Source organism: Anabrus simplex, chromosome 1 (genome assembly GCF_040414725.1).
Source record: "Anabrus simplex isolate iqAnaSimp1 chromosome 1, ASM4041472v1, whole genome shotgun sequence".
Taxonomy (NCBI): Eukaryota; Metazoa; Arthropoda; class Insecta; order Orthoptera; family Tettigoniidae; genus Anabrus; species Anabrus simplex.
Genome location: NC_090265.1, coordinates 1,630,666,938 through 1,630,685,302, shown reverse-complemented (window position 1 = coordinate 1,630,685,302; position 18,365 = coordinate 1,630,666,938). Strand labels below are relative to the sequence as shown.

The window sequence follows — 18,365 nt, the reverse complement described above, 5'->3', positions numbered from 1 at the left end:
ATATAATTTAATTGCATTACCATTAATTACAAATTTATGTGATTTGTGCAAAAACTGTGGGTGATACAATGTTTTCAATATCATTTTTTAATTCAGGAAGTCAAAATACATAACGAACGCTTACATTTTCGAAAAAAGTTTTTGTGACCTTAAAATTTGTTGCATTGTGTAATAGCTCTTCTAGCACATTAGATCATTTTCTGAATATTCGTTTACTCAATAAAAGCAACCGCCAGTGCATAAAGTATATTGAAAATGAAAATCTATGACCTATTTTCCAGTCATTGACTGAGTCAGGGATGTAATGAATGAATCATATATAGGCTATTAGTGGGATGGGGTCGCCACTCCCAAAGTGATTTAGTAATGACTGATAGATGCTATGAAATGAGAAGGGAGAGTGTTGCTGGAATGAAAGATGACAGGGAAAACCGGAGTACCCGGATAAAAACCTGTCCTGCCTCCACTTTGTCCAGCACAGATCTCACATGGATTGACCGGGATTTGAACCACGGTGTCAGTGTCCAGGGATGAGAGGCTGACGCGCTGCTGTCTGAGCCACGGAGGCTTTCCATAAATTATATTATCCTTCATTTATTATTGTTATAATTTGATTGTTGGTAAAGTAGAAAGGAACAATCAAATACCTTCCTGTAGTTTTCATTTTTTTTCATTAAGCCAAGTACGTTACTCTGTTCACATTCATTTGATTACAAGTATGTCTTCCATTTGTAACCTTCATTTGGAATTTAAATTAATTTTTATCCTTGTGTATTTGCATGGTGATACGTAATTCCTTTAAAGAATTTATCACCATAAGTCTGCTTTTATTGATATATCAAGTTCCTTTAACACTGTTTTGTGAATATAATATGTATATTCTAACATATGTCTTAAGAAAAGAAGGGGGTACTGAGGAAACAGATCTGTAAAGAGCCTAACAGTTAAATTTTTAAGATCTATTTTCTTTATCTTTTTTTAGGTCACCTGACTACAGTGGTAATCTCCCACGACCTGGTATGATACCTGTGTTGGAACATCCATATGGAGAAGGAGCTAATAATTCTGGAAGTGGAAATTTTTCTGGTCAAAGGAAAGTAAATACAGTACCTATTGGTAGGGGCAGGGGTGTGATAAGTAAACCCAATGGGATTGTAAGTGAGGTAAATGGACAAAATAATACAGCTAACAAAAGTTTTGCTTGTACTGTGTGTGGTAAAGGTCTTGCCAGAAAAGACAAACTTGTTATCCACATGCGCATTCACACTGGAGAAAAGCCGTATGTCTGCGAAGTCTGTAGCAAAGCATTTGCTCGCCGTGATAAGCTTGTCATCCACATGAACAAGATGAAGCATCGTACACCATCCAATGTGGCACCACTTGGGAAACGGAATACCTTAGAGAAAAACACCGGGCCTCCTGAGAAGAAACCCATCAAATGTGAAGAGGAAAAGGAAGTTCAAGTGGGTGGACCTGCTGTTCACCAGCCCCCTCCTGTTCACCAACCCCCTCCCGTTCAGAGTATTACCTGGAACTGTGAATTGTGTGGTCGAATGTTTGGTACCAGAGATGAGTGGTCATCTCATGCTAAAGGTCACCTTGATGAGAAGATGATGGGTATGACAACAATGCATCATTCTCAGCAAACTACTGTGCCTGGTCACTTGAACACAAATCCTAATACATCTACTTGTTCTAGTGGGGTAGTTCCCCCTGCCATCGGTCCTCCCAGTGCAGCATACTTTGCTCCTCACATGCCTTCTCATGTCCAACCTTATGGAGGAGAGAGACATTTTTGTCTTGTTTGTCGACAAGATTTTAGTAACAAGACAGATTTCATGTTTCATGTGCGTAGTCACTTCGAAGGGAAACCTCCTGATCTTGACTTGTTGGCGAGAAATTGTAGTGGGAATCTTGTTGATAATTCTGGTCTGTGCACGTAGAGTATAAAGCACATATGCTGTCATATTTGAATGTTATGCCAGAAGTACCATGTGTAGTTCAAGTAAGCACATGTAGTGTTCATTACCTATGTTGCTAATATTCACATCTGTATTATTCTCAAGTTACTGTATATCATAGACTTAATAGCTTGAGAATTTAAAAAGAAGTATTCTGCGAATCTGAGGGTCTTGGATTGAAATGAAACCAGGCATTATTATAAAACTTACGTGGTGTAAGTAGGGAAATATATGAGGGGTCTAAAGCAAAACTGGTGATGTCCAGTCAACCCAATTTTACAGGAGAGACTGATATATTAGAACTCTGTAACTAGAGGAGATAAGCATGATTTTTTACTGAATATAACCCTTCTACTCTTAAACATTTTAAAATCCAGCATAACCTAATATGTGTTAAACTCTGGGCACTGGCATTATTAACATTGTAGATTGCCATAATTGCAAGTGAAATAACAGAATCATGATCAAATAAGAGTTCAGTGTTTAATCACATAAATAAAACATCTAAACCATCAAGTCATCTGTTTCTACAAAACCTTCCTCCTTCTCTGTCACATCATTCCCCATTGTTTCCAGCAAATTTGTGTCAAACTGGAGGCTGTTAAGTTTTCCACTGATTGCCATAATGTTTGGTCAACAATTTGTTGTCTCACAATTCGAAACCATACACTTCAACAACTCTTTCATTTCCAGTGGTATTAATCATTCTTATATTTTTAAGAGTTTTACAAACACTTTTAACCATCCCTATGTCACTTCAGTAATGAGCCTCTCCTCGCATTAGCATATTGTTCATTGGATTTAATTTTGTTCTTGTTAGAACAAAATGTTTGGTAACATTACATTTGAAATACCAAGCACTGGTACTTTTCAACACATCATAGCCTCTGTTTTCCAATCAGCAATTTCAAAATACTTCCCCATTTCAATGACAGTCCCAGATTCTTTGAAGACATCTTTGTATTCTTTTGAGCTCATGATTATTTCCTTTTTCTTCAAAACTTGTTTGATTCTATCAAAAACATGATCACTCAGCGAAAAGGAATGCCATGTTACCAGGTAAATCACTCAATTGATGACAGTGTGTTGGGAGCATTTAGAAACCATCTAGCACAGGTTGTAATTATAATGCAGTATTATTACCCCTGCACTCGTCACATATTATTTGCAGTGTTTGTATTCTTTGATGTCAGTTTGGCTGAATCTGTGATAAATAGCAGAGACAGTTTCATTGGAGCCCTTATGATACTTGTTCTCTGTCCATGTATACATGAAAGTCCTATCCTCGGTGTGTTTCTCTCTTCATGACCCTTGTACAAAGCACAGGTTGTAGTTATACAGCTGATGGCTGAAACATGCAGACTGATCGGATAACTTTGGTAGTACTTGATTCTTCTGACAGTCAAAACTTAAAGTAAGTGTGGTATTTTTCTACTCTCAAAGTAATGAATAATAGGATTTTGCTGTCAGCTTATGAACTTTTTTTCAATTAGAATGTTACTTTTCTTCACTGGATCTACTTCATGTGATATTTTTTCATCCAGAGACAAGCAGGTTGACCTTAAAACAATGCGAGGGGATCCAAACTCCAAATTGAAATTTTTATTGAAGACAAAGTTTCTTTCACTTTTAAATTCCCGTCTTGGGCACATTCTTGCCATTTTACGAATGGTCAAGTCTGAGGGTAAATATCACCTGATGCTTGTTGCTAATCTTGTATAATGAGCTTTAGTGCATTTAGATTTTTTTTTTATAAAGTTCATCAGTGGTTCCTTCTCAGCAAAATACTTATAGCTGATGTGATCTCCTCCCTTTCTTTCTTTCTTTCTTTCTTTCTTTCTTTCTTTCTTTCTTTCTTTCTTTCTTTAGGCAAATTCCCTGTAGCCATATAGTTCATTAGATTGCAATCTGTGTTTAGTTATGTGCATTTTGTTCAGAAATGTTGTTTGACAGACAGGTATAAGTTTCTTTAGGCTATTCCTAACATGACACTTCACTGTGTACCTCTTAGGATTATGCATTTCATTTTTCTGGATGCTTTCTTTTGCAAGCAACATACGTGCAGCATCTTGTCAGGAATGCTTCTTGCATATGTTTGTCCGGTGTATCATAAATCTTATGAAAGTCTGCAATCTCTCCCATTTTTAGTGTTGTGCAGCGGTAGGATTTGGTACAATGCCCACACTTTGGAAAATGTGGCAGGAGTGAAGGAGAGTATCTATGAACACAAAGAAACCAAACTTCTTAAGAACTACTCACAGAATGTATAGGTTTGTGTTGGCCTAATATTTTAAAGCTGTTTCACACCAAATACAAAACAAACCACACACAGTAAAACATTGCATTCTTAATGTATGAAACTAATCTCAGTTTCTTTGCAACATTCCTTTTCCATGAGTTGGGGTCTTGTTTTCTCTTCCTTGCTTTTCTTGGTGAAACAGGCTCTACACTTTTATTCATATTTCTGACATGTGTATGATCCAAAACTTGTGTAAAGCTATTAAATGATAGTAATTTTAAATAATAAACACCACAAAATATTCCACGAGCACAAATGGTTTTGTAAACAATCACATGGCATCAAGTTCCCTTGTGATCGGACAATATGGAGATTGCCTTTCCTGCAACTCAATGCTACATGGAGATTGCCGACTTCGCAACTAACCATAATGGGTAACGTTATTTTTAAGGAGGATTTATCAGTTACGCAACTCAATTTCATCATAGATCGCATTTACCTTGCAGATGCTATCCGTACTTAAACTCATTTCTGTCAAAAAGTAGAGATTGCCATTTTTGCTTCTAGACCCCTCATATGATCAAGGGGCAAAAATGGTGTATTTAAGGTAAATGGAGAAAGATTTGGAGACTTGAGTCAGGTAATGATTACAAGTAAAGAAAATCATAAATATTTTCTTATATACATTATATGACTTGAGTCAGGTCGTCAAGTTTACCAGTTTTGATATTTCTCAAATTTTAGCCCCTAATATTATGGTCAACCTGTATCTATTTACACTCCTGATGTCAATGGAAAAACTTACATGTACTAATCATCTTGTTGAAAGTCACTCTTTCTCTCTTAACCTGCTCAATGCTACCTGTGTGTTCATCCTTCAAGTGCTTGAGAAAATACAAGGTCTGAAGGCTCTAATATTGTGTCAAGATGGTCAGTGAACTTGTTTTAACCAGTAAAATTGTTAGTTTTATTGAAGTACAAGTGTTTTGAGTAGTGTGAGACCATGGAGAAGTATAAACTTCCAGTCTGCTCCATCTTTCTATTTCGATTCCTGATCAGAAATGTCAGGTCATACTCAGAATTTTTTCACTGGCTGTAATTGGAGAGTGTGCAAGGGATCTAAGTACCAAATTCAGAATTATTCAAGAGACATTTTTTCACTTAAGTTATTAGTACCTTGATAAAAAGATTCATTCTTTATCCTCAATACTAGCCAGTTAGCCAGTTTTATGATAATCAAGCCTCTGTACAGTAGAAACATCACATTAAAGAAATATCTGAGAAATAACAGTGCTAACTAGGATCTCTAATTAAACTAAGTAATCCCAGTTAAAAGATTCATGTGATACTGGTGATCAGTCACCATTGTATTTTTTACTAGCTGTACATACCCATCGTTGATGAGTAGATAATGAAGGCACAGGTGAGCTACATTTTGTAAGATCCAACTGTATTCAGGTATACAGTTATGCTAACTCAAAACTTCCTGATTGACAGTACTCTTTTGTTCTATCCTGGTTTATACAAAAAAGAAAAAGAAGAGAGGAGCTGCTACTAACACAGGCAAGTAATATATAATAATTTATTGAATGCAGCCAATGGCCATATAAGAAAGAATGTTTGACAAAATTAATAGGTAGTAGTACACACAATGTGTTTAGATTTGTTTAGCATAGTCACCTACGGACTTCAATCTATTTGTGCAAAACTGCTTGTGATGTGTGTCACATTTGCTACGTATTTCACATACACAATGTCACAAGTTTTATGATATTTCTTGTTGGTGCAGATTACATGATGAAAGCCATGACAGGCAAACCTGGTAAACACATGTCTCAAATCAAATTTGACCAAGTCCAATTCCTTCCCAGCATCACACCAGTAACATAAAATTCGCGCTATATGTCTTTTCTGTTCTCGTTTGTCTACTACATTTTGAAAAGCAGTCGTTGATTTCAGAATCATACTATTTCTGATGTCTTGTATTAGATAGTAGTCCTTCTTGGTTGGTTCGTACACAAGTCTGGAACAGATGAATCTAGTTACTCCAAGTGTTCTCTTAAGAAACATTACTTTCACTCTGTTGAAAATTTCTAGGTCACTTTCAAGTATTCCCAAATAAGCTCTATTCCATATGTCTATACCGACTTTCTTGCTTTATCGTGAATCTGTATGGAGATAAATCCCCGAATATTTGAACTGGTTCACAATTGTTATTTTGTTGTCACCACGGTGAAACTGGTCGTTTGAGGCACTTTGAACAACTTGAACAATATGTAGCTGACCGTGTCGAGAGCAGCTTGAGCAGAATTCTACTCCTGGAATAATCATCATTGTAAAGCGTACACTTACTGAGAACTGCAAGTGTTTAAATTTAAACAAGTGATTAGTTGGTGTCAGTAGAATCCAGAGATGAAAGCATGTCGTTGTCTTAGCTTCAGTACTTAAAAACCTATGGAGGGCTTTAGCTTCAAGATAAGTGGCTTTACAAAGTTTGAGCACATCATCTCTTTCATACGCTGTTTTACTTCAGTTAATTTCTTATCCAATGTTAATACAAAGGTTAAGTTTCTGAACACTGTGATTTTATTGAAGTTAACATGATTATATCACTAATGCCTTGAACTAATTGGTCAGTAGGTTAAAGTTGAGAGTTGGACAGGTCTCATTTATTTTGTGTTGCATGCAAATAATCATTATCTTTTGCATACATTCTTTGTTCTAATTCAGTTAATTTCTCAAGCAATTTTATTATTATGAAGGTTAAGTTGATTAGCACTGTGGTTTCATTGGAGTTTGCTCAGTTATGTTGGAATTAGGGCCTCAGGCATATAGATTGGTGGGTTGGAGCTGGCTATGAAGGTGTGTATGGAAAGGAATGGTGATGTGATGAAAAGTCAATAGTATCAGCATTTTGCATTTCAAAATATGATAAACTAAAAAGTTCTAGCCATTGCTAATTATGTATCATACAGGGAAGATAGCTGCTAAATCAATCACCATTGACCTGCATTTAGGACTCACCCTGTTGGCAGATTACGTATGAATTTTTTACCTAGTCTCAAATGATTTCAGAAAACTTCGAAATTTATCGAGCTGAGTGATGCGAGATGATCTTGTGGCAACTAATGAGGCGTGCCCTGTTGGACACCCTCTCTATGTCTCTAGAAACCAAAAGCTTCATCCTATTAAAAAAACAAATGGTTATGAATTTTTAAAACTTGTTTTTTAACTTTTCTATTTCATTATAGCAAGCATTCAAATGCAAATTTGTAAACAAAATGTTCCCTGGTAGAGCCTAGCATAGCTTAATAGCATGTTTCTTAACAATACATTCAGTGGTTTTTGTGTGATGGGGAAACAAATGGACATGAATTGATTTTTTGCTGCTGCCTGTCCCAAATATGTAAGAAAACTTAAGTGGTGGGGTTTATTGTTTTAAAAGGAAGTACAGCTATGTAACCAATCCTTTCTTAACTCCAGTCAGAAAGAAAATGGAAGAGATTCGACACTTGAAAGAATGAAGCTACCGGCAAAAATTGGTGGTGGTTATGAAGGATGTGAAAATAAGACTCGTTAGACCTCGCAAGCCTAATACCGTTGGGGTCAGAAGAGGAGTATTCAAGAGAGGTCAGATAGAAAAGATGTAAATGATGTGGCTGGCACAAGTAGGTGGAAGTAATACTAGGCTAAACTGAGTCCCGTGGTCACCAGGTCACATCGTACTTCCTTTTTAAAATAATATTCACCACCACCATAAATAGGCATTGCTAGAATGTTCTGCTTTTTTACTATACTTAGTCATATTTTTTTGTTCTTCAATGTTGTATTATTAGAAATTAGTTTTTAAACAAAGCCCGTGTATATTATCTGTTTAAAGCTTGTTGAGCAGAACATGATCGTATACTATGGTTCTCGGGTCTAATGCCACAACAGAACTTCCAGAATTGAAACATATGCCATCTGTTTGGTAGTTTTAGACTCTTAATACAGGCTCCCTATTTTATTTATTCTCCAAGTGATATTAGCTTATGTATTATAAGTGTCTGTAATAACCCTGAAACAATTTGCAATGGTGTAAGTTGTTGTTATAGGCTGGCTCATCCTCTGATGATAGTGAAGTATTCACAAGGAATCCTTAATAATATTTATAACAATATCATTTAAACAGTTATGCCAGGCTGAGTGACTCAAACGGTTGAGGCGCTAGCCATCTGACCCCAGCTTGGCAAGTTCGATTCTGGCTCAGTCCAGTGGTATTTGAAGGTGCTCAAATACGTCGGCCTCGTGTCGATAAATTTACTGGCACATAAAATAACTGTGTGACTAAATTCTGTCACCTTGACGTCTCCGAAAACCATAAAAGTAGTTAGTGGGACATAAAGCAAATAACGTTATTTTAAACTAGCTGATGTTCCCGTGCTTCACACTAAGGGATTCTACATTTTATATAGAATTCTAGGTTAGGTAGTGTACACGTTTTGAGCAAGACTGTATTAAATTGTATAGCTCTTAATGTTACCCTAGAAACGCGACTGGGAAATCACCATAGGTCTTTTCTCATATGAAGACTGGGTTAATGAATTTTCATTGTAATGGTAGGCTTGCTTGCCTACCATCAGTCACAATCAGGTTGGGGAATTTCATCATAATGGCAGACACTCTCTCCACCTGCCTGTTTACATCCTCAGAAAGACTGTCTTAGTGTTTTTCCCAACTGAAATGAACATAGGTCATTACAATGACGTCAGTAGGAATGGCGCGATTAAAAGCAATGTTTTCATATAAACTACTCGATCAAATTAAAAACCACACATTTTACGAACAGTACTACGCTGCCGATCTAACAGTCCAAAGTTCCAAAGCTGGATTGACCAGTCCGCAGACAGCCGTGATCTGAGAACATACTGTACTTCATCTTTTTTGGGGAGGGGGGGTTAAATAGTTCAGATTCCCAGGGTAACTATGCCCTTTTACTAATCTGTTTCCTAGGAGTACCCGGTGAGTCGGAAAATCTCTTCCTCCAAGCCAGAGGAGAAATGCCCTCTTCACTGTTAATTTGGAATAAAATGAATGTAGAATATAATAAATGTGAGGAGGAAGAAGCTCTTCTTAAGAAACGGCTCTTTCAGGGTTGAATTTTGTTATTTAATGAATTGTAGTGCTATAATTTGGAATAGACCTAAATTGTAATTCTAGACCAGGGCATACAACTACTACTACTACTACTACTACTACTACTACTACTACTACTGAGAGCCTCTGCCTTGTGTGTGCACACTGCTCATTCAAAACAGCGTGTCAGTGTAGGAATCGAATAGCTGGAATACTATGATGAACCAGTGTGTTATGTACCATCAGTATCAGAAAATGTATGAACCAGAGAAATGTCGTGCTAAAGAAGAAAGTTTTGTAACTCCCACCAATATTCAGTCAGGCTGTTATACTTGGTACGCAGCAGTAATCCCAGCTATCGGAGTTGAGCAGCAGCATTAGAGACGAACACCACAACAAACGATGGTCAGCGTAATGTTATTGTTGATCAATGTTATACACTTTCGATATTGTAGGTCTTCCCATTTAGTTTTCTTCCGACTCTGAAATACCACTCTTATCATAGTCGGTACGGTAAAACTGAATAAAACAGAAATGATCGGAAATTGTATTATCTATACCTTTTGTTATGTAGTACTTTTCGATGGGACCAATAAAATAGGTATTTAAAAATTAAATTTTAGGCGTCTTCTCCTAAACTACAATTTCATCCAGGGTGAGTAAAATTGTTTATAACTTAGACTGTAGTTCCTTATTCCCCGACTCTATATACCGATTTTTATTAAATTCTGTTAACCCATTTTCTCGTAGCTCAGCGTTGATATGGACTTTAGCAACAAAAATACAAATTCACGAATATCTGTATTATCACAGCCGGTGTGGTAATAATGAATGACATAAATGATCGGAAATTTAATTCTGTATAACTTTAGTTATGCAATATTTATCGATATGACCACTAATAATATAAATAACTTATTTGAGAGTTTAATTTTAGGCCTTCCCCTAAACTACCATTTCACTCAGAGTGAATGAAATGATTTATAGCCTAGATTGTAGCAGCTCATCCCCCGACTTCACATACTGATTTTCGATAAATTTTCTTCAGCCGTTTTCTCGTGATGCGTGTACATACATACATACAGAAATTACGGAAAAGTAAAACGCGCATTTCCTTGTTACTGTGGACATGACCGATACAGAAATACCATTTTTTTCAATTCTGAACAATGTACAGACAAAACTCTTATTTTATATATATATATAGACAGATGATATTCCAAGGCCTCTTAGATACTCCCATGTCATCTTAAAGACAGCTCCCGTACTTCTTAATGGTAGTCCAGTTTTTGAAGAGTGTGTATTGAAACTATCGCAACGAAGAGGAAAAATCTCAGTTTATGGCACTCAGATCCCGTGACATATACACTCCTTAATTTTATGTATTAATGCGAAAAGAACACATTCTCCTAATTTTAATGTGGGCCGATGACCTAGATGTTAGGCCACTTCAAACAACAAGCATCCTAATTTTAATGTCTGGCATTTCATGCCTTGTTTCTTTCCTTTTCGTTCCAATGTTCCGTTTGAATTATAATTGTATATTTTGTGTAAAATAATGACAAATCATGAAATATTTGTGATTTATTCTCCCACCATCTGAATTACTATCCAAAGAATAAGAAACCATTGAAAATATTAATCCAAGTAAATTACCTCATTTTAATTTAATGTTGTAAATGGAAATAGACAACTTCTATTGATTTCTCTTTATTTTATTTTTATGCCTTTGTATGTGGTGAAGTTAGGGCTGACGGCCCTCTCCTACACTTAACCACAACATACAGTACATAGTCGCATTTATCTTATTAGGTGTTGACATTCATGAAATCTGTTGTCTAAATGTATATTTATGCATTGAGCTCTCAATTATCTACTTCACATGTTAACCACAGCACACTAGAAACGAAGCTTAATAGTCCTGATGTAGGCTTTGCATACTTTGTCTTCAGTTTTCTGTTTGGTTTAGATAGGGAGTATCTTCAATGCATGATATTCATCGGTGTAAGAGCAGAACATTATATGTAGGCCTAGCCTCAAACATAAATACCAAAATACCAGAAAATATTGGTGAACTCTGCTTTACAGCTACAGTGTGGGCAAAATGCCTCTCTAGTATGTACAAAAATAAAAGTTAGAAGAAAATATTAAATGCCTTGAAACAACTGTATGCGGCAAAAATAACACTGAAATGTCATATAATTGCGTTGGCACAGTATATGTTTAGAATGTGTACCCTCACATGCACACATTGTTCGTTATGTTTCTGAAAATTATTGAACATGTTGACCAAAAAAAAAGTTGCTCTAAAGAGAGAAAAAATGACACTATCTTCTCGTGTAATTTGGGAATATTTGTAGGTGGGTCTTGTGTCTTCAGACCTCATTCTTTCAACATGCTCCATATGTAAGCATGTGGGGAGCAGGAAGGGTACAGAAATAGTTACACAAAAAAATTATGTGAACTCCAAAGTAGAAGGGTAACTGACTCTCCTGCTTTGGGAAGAAGTCGTTCATGATTCCCGTTTGTGGTGACCACCCTAAGGACCCTTCCGTTGACATGAAACGGATCTCGTATCGTGGAATTTGTCAACAACAGCTAACATTGTTCTGTTATTTAGTGCCTAGTTATTAAATTGCTCCTCATACTGTTCTGAAGTAGATATGAAGTGCAGGGCAGCTAAGGAAGAATGGCTGAAAGTGAAGTGCAAGGATGTTGAAGGTTGTATGGTTGTAGGAAAGGTAGGTGCTGCATACAGTAAAATCAAGGAAAACTTTGGAGAAAGGAAAACTACGTGTATGAATATTAAGAGCTCAGATGGAAGACCACTTCTAGGGAAGGAGGACAAGACAGAAGGTGGCAGGAACATATTATACAATTATATCAGGGGAAAGAAGGTTGGCAACAAGAAGAGACTGTTTATCCTGATGAAATGGGCGATAAAATTTTGAGGTCATAGTTTAACAGAGCTTTGAGAGACCTAAATAGGTAAGAACCATAATTGCAAAATCAACACAACACTGAATTCACACTATCAAACATTTATAGGCAATGAATACTTCATTGCTAGGGAAACTTGCACAGCAGATGAGTAATGATTTCAATGTTTTTGTTTTGTCACATACCATAATACCTGTTATTTCATTGATCTACACGGTGAGAAGCAAATGTTGACAATATGTTGGTAAAGACTGAACCTCCCAACCAATATCCATTTAATTGTGCTGCCACATGACTGATGGTTGCATAAGGACAGTCTGACAAAATAATATCCTACATGGAAGAGCCTAGGCAACAAAGGTGTGTAAGTGATTTTCTCCACGTGGAGAAAATTGCACCCGTCAACTTTTATCGATGCTTGCTGAATATTTATATAGATTAAATAAGAGATGCCAGCACAGTGAGTGGCACATACCAGCTGTGGCAATAGCAACACGAAAGAACACTGAACTGGGCAATCAAATACAACTGCCACAGTATGGAAAGAAGCTCATTGACTTTAAATATATTGGAACCTCGATTTTGGAGGGACCTCAGTAAAGAAATGTACAATACGGGATATCCAGGAACGAATTAAAACCATCAACAATTTGGCTAAACATCACAGTAATCTATTATTTATAATTTTACAAAAAGTCCTACATAAATTACAAGAGTTAAAGATCTCGATACCTCAAATTCAAGTTTTTTTTTTTTTTTTTTAGAGAAACGTTTGTCAATTTCCTGTAAAAACTTTGATCAGCTAAGTTCATTGAAAAATGATATTCTATAAAATAACACCAAACCAAGCAACAGTCAAACACAAATAGTTTAGTCCTCTTTTTAAATCTTCCCTTGTTATTTGGTCACTGGTATTTGTAGGGTTTTTTGTCATCCTAGTTCGTAAACAATAGGCAATGGTTTACTGGTCTAGTAAGTGGCTGTGAAAGTCAGGGTTCCAGTTACTGTGCAAAGGTAGTCCTCCTTGTCAATGAATCAGTCACTACTGATCTGCATTTAGGACTCGCCCAAGTGGCAGATTCCCTATCTGTTGTTTTCCTAGCTTTTTCTTAAATAATTGCAAAGAAATTGGTAATTTATTGAACATCTCCCTTGGTAAGTGCTCAGGCGGCTAGGACTATGCAACCCACCAGTGGTCCCTAACCCGTTAGAGGAGAGATCCCCACTGGGACTAATGTGTAAGTAGGGTAGCATCGCTTCACAGAATTTACCAAACAGAGCATTTTAAACAAGCCACAGTGTCTCACTTCCATTTGGCGTTGAGGGGCTCTTTAGAATCAACTTTTGCAAACAAAATTTAATTTGATGGGATACTGAGAGGAGGTCTCAAAATTTCTCGAGACTAGCGCAGGCATTATTTCTCGCAAGAATTCTCGAGAGCGTTGTCCCCTCAATGTGCGACGAGCAGCGTGTCGTAGGCCTGTAGGTAATCGGAGCAGAATGTTGTTTGATCCTAATATGCGAACAGCCAACCACGGGCCTTCTCATTTTCGTTAATACATGTCAACAAGCGACTAGGGCTTTCATTTATACCAAGTCCGACTCGTTGGCTGAACGGTCAGCGCACTGGCCTTCGGTTCAGAGGATCCCGGGTTCGATTCCCGGCCGGGTCGGGGATTTAACCTTAATTGGTTAATTCCAATGGCACGGGGGCTGGGTATATATGCTGTCTTCATCATCACGAGGTGCAGGTCGCCTACGGGTGTCAAATAGACCTGCACCTGGCGAGCCGAACCCTTCCTGGGATATCCCGACACTAAAAGCCGTAAGACATTTCATTTATACCAAGGTCTATTTTGACGCAGTATGACAATTATAAAGGATACGCATTCGGGCATTGTATGCCCTGGTACGTACACGAATGAGTTGTTTAAGCACAGAACCTGACGGCTACTGTAGGTACACGTAACTGGATAGTAGCGTGCATTATTCGAACTCTAGACGAAGCAAGATGCGCCTTGCTGCATATGCAACCACCATTACGTATGAGTAGAATGTGCAATCTAAATTGCTATAGAGTATTCGCGTCATAACTAGGTCGGTACTTCGATATATGACGGTGCAATGTGAACTGTGTCGAATTGTACGCGACAACTTGGAGACGATGTCCGAAACGCAACGTAAGTCGTGGATGTCGGTTATTTTTAAGAGATGTCACATAGCACAGCCCACTGTGTTGCTTATTCAAAAGAAATAAAATACATCGGCAGAAATACTTCTGGGATGATCCGACACTTACAAACGCATAATATCAATGAAGAGGAATCGTCACAGAACACCTCCGGCGCGGTCTGAATCACAAGAAACTACCCTGCCGACAACGATTGTAAGGCATCAATGTAGGATTACATCCTAACAACAATTATTACCAAATTATACGGGTTATTCAGCTGAGAAGTCACCTGACATAACTCGTGAACAGTTTAAGATACTGGCATTCTGTATTCACTTTCGTTAATGGTAAGGAGCTCATAGTTCATCATGCAGTGCTTTCATAGGATTTTGACAAAATTTATCGTCACACACGTTTCCATGTGAGAATTGCTGATGATAACTATGAAGCCTACACTCGTAGTTACTGGGACGTCGCACAGCTCTCAGCACACGAGAATCGGTCTCAAGAGCGTTGCCCATCACCTCTGTTACACGTTCCACTCGTGCAATTGGGGTTGCGTATGTAGCAAAGCACATTTTCCCCGTCTCAGGATCGAATAATACACGCCTCTAGCATCCGAGTAGGTGTACCTCCTGTTTACAGTTATTCACAAATTATGCATTGCTATTCACCTAAGATGTCCAGCCCAAATAAGTCGTGAACAGTTTAAGATACTAACATTCTGTTTCCACTTTAGTTAAGGGGGGATGTACCCGACGAGGGGTCAAAAAATCGAAATTTTGAAAAATATTTTTTCCGTATGTATGGTCTTATATATATATTGTGTGAAAGTTTCAAGCTCATAACTCAACTAGAAGTATTTTTAAAAATAATTTATATATGATGTTGCATACATATAGCCACACCCCATTTTATGTCATTCAATAATCTTATATTTATTATATTCTACTCACTGGTCATAAAATTATTTTTCTCTATGAAACATCTCCATAGATGTGTTCTCTTTGGAATATGATGTGTAGTTTTGGCACTAGGTAGCAGTGTGTTTTGTTTTGGAATTTTCCATGCTACAGATGTGTTGATATTTAGGCCTACATGAGGTTTTGTTGAAGTGTGATCTTTTTTCTGCACTTGTGATTGTGAAGTAATTATTAAACATGCCAAGAGTCAAATCCTGTTTCAAGAAACAGAAATTCATGGGCAATGTTCATACAAGGAAGGTAATTCAGCCATCAGAACTATCAGCACAAGAACATAACCTATCAACTTCATTTACAAAACTTCGCTCTGACTTTCGTGGCCAGGTACAAGTTGATGGTGAACAGTTTTCTACCTCTGGATATAGACTGATTGATCTGAAATTGTTGTCACAGGCTATTAGTGCTTCATGTGTGTGTGTGAATTGTAAGAATTCAATGTGTCTCAGTGTTGTAGAAGAGAAGAGAGTAGGTTTAGCTTGTGAACTGACAATTTTTTGTGAATTGTGCAGTAACAGGTCATCATTTGAGACATCTTCAAAGACATCCTCTGGTATTTATGACTGTAATTACAGATTAACTTATGGTATGAGATGTATAGGGAAAGGTAGGGAAGCTTGTAATATATTTTGTGGTGTGATGAATATGCCACCACCCATTGCAAGGTTTGATAAAATAAACAAACATATTTTGAAAGATGTCAGTGATGTGGCCAAGGAAAGCATGGCAGTGGCTGTGAAACAAATTGTAAAAGACAGAGAAATTGAACTACAGGTGTTGGAGGAGAACACTGAGGTTCCAACAGATCTCTGTGTTTCAGTTGATGGTTCATGGATGAAGCGTGGGCACACTTCTCTCTATGGAGTGTCATCCATAATCAGCATTGACTCAGGGAAAGTTATAGATGTTGAGACAATGTCTAAATATTGTCATGAGTGTTCTGTTAGGAAGAAACTAGAAAATACTGAATTAGAGAATGAATGGCAAGAAAAACACTCTCATGTTTATTACAAAAATTACAGTGGATCAAGTGGTGGTATGGAGCCAGCTTCTGTAGTGAAAATGTTCTGTCGCTCACAAAATATGTATGGTGTTAGATATACTTACTACCTAGGTGATGGTGATTCTAAATCTTTTAAATCTGTAGTTGACAGTAAACCATAAGACTGTGAGGTGACCAAGTTAGAATGTGTGGGCCATGTCCAGAAACGAGTTGGATCCAGGCTGCGTCGTTTACTGAAGGAAAGTAAAGGCCAAAAATTAGAAGATGGGAAACCACTTGGTGGGAGAGGGAGACTTACCCAGAAGGAAATAGACTCTTTTCAGGTTTATTATGGAAAGGCAATTAGAGAAAACAACAGCAGTGTTGATGCTATGAAAACTGCTGTTTGGGCTACCTTTTTCCACAAAATATCCACTGACAAAAATCCAGTGCACAATCTGTGTCCAAAGGAAGGGTGGTGCAAGTACAACAGAGATATCCATACCTATAGGCACAATAATTCACTTCCAGAGGCTGTGATGCTAGCCATCAAGCCCATATTTAGGTCTCTTGCTGATCCAGAAATCCTGAAACGTTGTTTGCATGGCAAAACTCAGAACAATAATGAGAGTTTTAATAATCTGGTTTGGTTGAGATGCCCTAAAACAACATTTTGTGGTTTGAAGATGTTGAATATAGCAGTGTATGATGCTGTTCTGTATTTTAATGAAGGGAACATGGGTAGAATTGAAGTCCTAAAGAGGGCTGGAATGGATCCTGGTGTTTTCACTACACACTCCCTCCAAGAAATTGACCAGCGAAGGATTGACAAGGCAGAGGTATCACAAACTCATCTGGAAAAACAGAGCAAAATGGAGAAAAGGTCCAGAAGGAGAGCACGAGAAGATGAAGATGAAGACCAGGGTTATCATTGTGGTAGCTTTTGAGAGGCAAAGTACCTCAGATGAGAGTAACAGTACATTACCAACTTTCAAGTGTTGTTTTCTCGACTTCAATATTTTCATCGCAAAGGTACAATTTTCTCTGAAACCCCAAGACCTAAAGTACTGAAATTTTTAGACACTGTTTATTGAGTGACAGTACACATATTTATGAAGAATTATGCTTCTATCTAATCATTTGTTCAATCTGCAAGCATTTACATTGATATTTTTACTATCGTTTACAACATCCTAAATTCAAATTACCATAAAAATACATTTCTGATTGTATTTCCATAATTCTTCATAAAGTTAGAGATAATGTCATGTACATAAAAGTGTAAAAAAATCAACCCAGAGTATTTTGCAGTTTTGTTTTAAAGTGTACCTAAACAAGGGGAAGTAACAAACTTTTTAAACCGACTGTACTGGTGCCATTTTTATAATATAGATAGTTATTGTTTGTTGTATAATAGCCCAATCATTTATAATTAACTATGAAAAGTTTCGTCTTTTTATGTCTTATATTGTGGACTCAGTGAACTTTTAAATCCAGCAATGCATTCTCGGTTACATCCCCCCTTAATGGTATTAAGGGGGTTCATAGTTAAACATGCAGTACTTTTCCAGGCTTTTGACAAAATGTATTGGCTCACACGTTTTCATGGTAAGGTAAGGGTTATTCTGCCCGAAGGCAGGTCCGAGCCTCCGCAGAGGTGTTCCTGAGCCGGAGTTTACGTGCGGTAGGGTGGCCAGTTCCTTTCCGCTCCTCCATTCCCTTACCCCCCCCCAAACAGCGCGTGGCAACCCATCCAACTCCTGACCACGCCCAATGTTGCTTAACTTCGGAGATCTCACGGGATCCGGTGTTTCAACACGGCTACGGCCGTTGGCCACGTTTTCGTAAGAGAACGTTATTTCACGTAATAACTGCCAATGATATACTATCAAGTTTACAATCTTAGTTACTGGTTCGTCGCACAGCTTGCGCTACAGGAGAATCAGTCTCGGGATTCTCGCGAGAGTCACGAGAT

At 37.5% G+C, this 18,365-nt stretch overlaps 1 protein-coding gene across 1 annotated transcript in view; it reads left to right on the top strand.

The window, feature by feature from the left end:
• The window catches only part of LOC136858613 (uncharacterized), a 119,594-nt gene extending 116,992 nt beyond the window's left edge, over window positions 1–2,602 (top strand). The window contains exon 5 of the mRNA XM_067138309.2: window positions 983–2,602. Coding sequence (XP_066994410.2) covers window positions 983–1,943 — 961 coding nt within the window. The 3' untranslated portion in view covers window positions 1,944–2,602. The remainder of the gene's footprint in view (window positions 1–982) is intronic.
• Window positions 2,603–18,365: the final 15,763 nt, after the last annotated feature.